The sequence below is a fragment of the Chaetura pelagica genome, unplaced genomic scaffold (genome assembly GCF_000747805.2).
Source record: "Chaetura pelagica isolate M959 unplaced genomic scaffold, ChaPel_1.0 scaffold741, whole genome shotgun sequence".
NCBI classification, from domain to species: Eukaryota; Metazoa; Chordata; class Aves; order Apodiformes; family Apodidae; genus Chaetura; species Chaetura pelagica.
Window position 1 is genome coordinate 90,520 of NW_009954634.1, and position 3,385 is coordinate 93,904.

The 3,385-nt window shown below is 52.6% G+C and overlaps 1 protein-coding gene across 1 annotated transcript in view; it reads right to left on the minus strand.

Moving 5' to 3' along the window:
• Nucleotides 1-3,385, minus strand: part of ACSBG2 (acyl-CoA synthetase bubblegum family member 2) — a 19,274-nt gene that overhangs the window by 7,891 nt on the left and 7,998 nt on the right. Inside the window, exons 7-11 of the mRNA XM_010005581.1 lie at nt 2,854-3,003; nt 2,379-2,555; nt 1,228-1,409; nt 777-1,010; nt 91-308 (exon numbers count right to left, since the gene is read on the minus strand). Of these exons, the coding sequence (XP_010003883.1) occupies nt 91-308; nt 777-1,010; nt 1,228-1,409; nt 2,379-2,555; nt 2,854-3,003 (961 nt within the window). The remainder of the gene's footprint in view (nt 1-90; nt 309-776; nt 1,011-1,227; nt 1,410-2,378; nt 2,556-2,853; nt 3,004-3,385) is intronic.

A 3,385-nucleotide genomic window follows, 5' to 3' on the forward strand; every position in this document is an offset into this window, starting at 1 on the left:
CAAGGCAGGACCAGGCAACCAGCAGGGGCTGAACACATCATATCACAGTGCTGGGCAACCTCAGGGCAACAAAGGGAAGGGATGAGTTACCTTTAATTCTGCCAGTGACATAGAGGAACCCATCCTTGTCGTGCTTGCCGAGGTCACCCGAGTGCAGCCACCCATCTTCATCAATTGCCTCCTTGGTTTTCTCCTCCATGTTGAGGTAGCCCATGAAGATGTGCCTTCCTGAGAAGCAGATCTCTCCAACTCCATCTCCATCTGGCTTATGAATCAGCGTCCGGCAGCCTGAGAACTCCTTGCCACAGCTTGGAGACAACAAACCCAAGCCCAGGTTTTTATGTGGGAATTCAGGAGCTGGTGCAGCAGGGTGGGATGAAGCAGCACCCTCTGAAGCTGAAGGGTTTGAACAAAGCCAGGCAGCTTTTTTGCTGCAGCAAGGAACTTGACTAAAAGCCACCTGCTTGTGCAAAAGGAACTAGAGCACCAGGTGATCTTGCAGAAAGCTCAGTGCTTGCAAACACCTGAGCTTGGCAGAAGATCAACCTCCCTGGCAACCATCTCTGGTGGTGGTGGCTGCTCTGCAGGCTGAACAAGCCATTCCCAGCACGGCTTGGCTGTATTTTTTTTCACTTGATATTGAGCTGTAGGGCTAGAGTTACTAATTCTACCTTCTTCCCATCAATCCCTGGGGCTTCCTCCTCACTTCTACAGAACCCAGGCCAAGATAAACATCAACAACCCACCCGCTGCTCGACCCACAGGAAGGTATTTACCTGGTCAGCTTGAAGGCGTGAGGTAGAGAGATGGTGTGAGGCCCTGAGCTCTCACTCATGCCATACAGCTCGAGGACAGGGATGTTCAGACTTAAGAAGAACTCCAGGGTCTCCCTGGAAATGGGAGCAGCCCCCGTGTAGCACTTGGTGCAGCGATCCAGCCCCAGGGCCCTGCGCACCTTCTTGAACACCAGGTGCTGGGCCAGGCGGAAGTTCATGGGGAGCTCAGAGCACCTGCAGGAGAAAGTGGTTACAAGATGGGAACCACCAAGGAGAACTTCTCCCCCTTCCTTTCATCTTCCTCCTATTTCTACCCCTTGCTGCTCACCCTCTGGTCCAACCACTACATATGGTTTTTGCTGCCCATGAGCCACTTAAACAGGATATCATTCCTGATCTGCTAGTGAAGTTCTAATATTGTCACCATCCCCTAATTGCAGGTTGTAATTACCCATTCATCCTCTTCAGGTTGGTCTGCAGCCCAACCCCCTTGGCCCACGCTGCCACTTTCCTTCTGAGTGTTGATGATTTTGCACCTACGGATTTCATTTTCTCTTCCATTTTTTCCCAGACACGAGGAACTCCCAGAAAAGCAGTTGGCCTCACTTCCCGCAGGGTCTGTACCAAGGTGCCCTGAGGGGAGAAGAAAGGAGGACAGCTTTCAACAGTGCTTCACTGTGGCCTTCAGGTCAACTTCACTAGCCCAGATGGAGGACTTGGCCTCCTCAGTTTTGGGGAATTGCTCAGTTTCAACTGCAGTGTCATGGGAATCGTGCTCAGAAAGCAGCAGTGTCCTGGGCTGCAGCAGCATGGCCAACAGAGGGGACTGTCCCCCTCTGAGACCCCACCTGGAGCACTGTGTCCAATTCTGGAGCCCCCAACAGAAGAAGGACATGGAACTCCTGGAGAGAGTCCAAAGGAGGACCCAGAGATGATCCCAGGGCTGGAGCAGCTCTGCTCTGGAGACAGGCTGGGAGAGTTGGGGTGTTCAGCCTGGAGAAGAGAAGGCTCCAGGGAGACCTTAGAGCAGCTTCCAGTGCCTGAAGGGGCTCCAGGGAAGCTGGGGAGGGACCTGGGACAAGGGCAGGAGTGAGTTGGATCTAGATGGTCTTTAAGGTCCCTGCCAACCCAATTCATTCTATGACTCTCTGAAGTAAAGGAACCCCAGGATCATCCAAAAGCCACAAGGGCTTTAAGAAGACAGTAAAGGTTGATGCTTTCAGTGCCAATTGATACAGCACCAGGAGAATCATTCTCTTCCCAAGCCCAGCTTGGATGTGGGGGCATTTTGCAATGTGGACAGAGCAAATAAAGCTGTTGCTCAAGCAAGATGTTGGGGCAGAGAACTGGTGTCAGGTGAGACACCAAGAAGAAGCTCCTAGTTGTGAAGTGCTTGGTCAGCTCATCCCAGCTTGTGAGAGAGTCAAAAGGCAAAGTCTGACTGACTCTACTTGTCAGACCAACAGCCCCTCAACAGGAATACGTAGTCCTGTTAGCTGTGCTAACTTGGCCTGAGCTAAGTCAGCCATGACTGTTTTAAAGCACCTACCCCAGCTACACGGGGGTGACAGGTGGAGGATTTTTCTTCTTTCATGTTCTTACCTTCAGTGCATCTGGTTGAGCAAAGAAGACTTGAACCCCGAACGTCATGGCCGCCCAAATGTCTGTCATCTGGGCAGCGACGTGGCTGAGGGGCAGGTAGCTGACCACCAGCTCCTGCTTCTCCTGGGGTTCTGTCAGCATGATGAAACGTCCTGCTGTTGCTGCTGTCCACGTCAGCTGGAACAGGAACCCCACAGAGGGTGAACCAACAGGAAGGGACAACTCTCCACTGGGACATCTCTCCGCTGGGACAGCGCTGTGACATCTGCTGATCCATGGAGAGTTGTCCCAGGGTAAAGATGTCCCAGCACAAGAGATGTCCCAGACCCTTTAACCATCAGCAAAGAACCAGCAGATCACATAAGTCTACAACATCCTGTGACCTTAGCACCAGGTATGTCCTTCAGCTGACCTCTGCCCACGCCCAGCACCCACCCAGGTGACAGGAAGGACATTTCAACACAAAGACACTTACGTTGTCATGACTGAGCATCACTCCCTTTGGCTGCCCCGTTGTCCCCGAGGTGTAGATCAGTGTGCAGCACTGGTTGGGCTTCTGGGATTCAATGATTGCATGGAGCTGAGCATCTGGGATGTCTTTGCCAAGGTCCATGAACTCACTCCACTGTACACAAAGGAGAAGAGCTGGATCACTCTGTGGGCCTGTCACTCACATGTGGAATTAAACCCTTTGCTACACATGAGCAGAAGGAAACTGTTTCATAGAACCATAGAATAGTTTGGGTAGGAAGGGACCTTGAAGATCATCTAGATCCAACCCCCCTGCATGGGCAGGGACACCTCCCACCAGCCCAGGTTGCTCCAAGCCCCATCCAACCTGCCCTTCAACACTGCCAGGGATGGGGCAGCCACAGCTTCCCTGGGCAACCTTGGCCAGGGTCTCACCACCCTCACAGCAAAGAATGTCCTCCTAATGTCTCACCTCAATCTCCCCTCCTCCAGTTTTAATCCATCCCCCCTTATCTTCTCACTCCCTGACCTTGTCC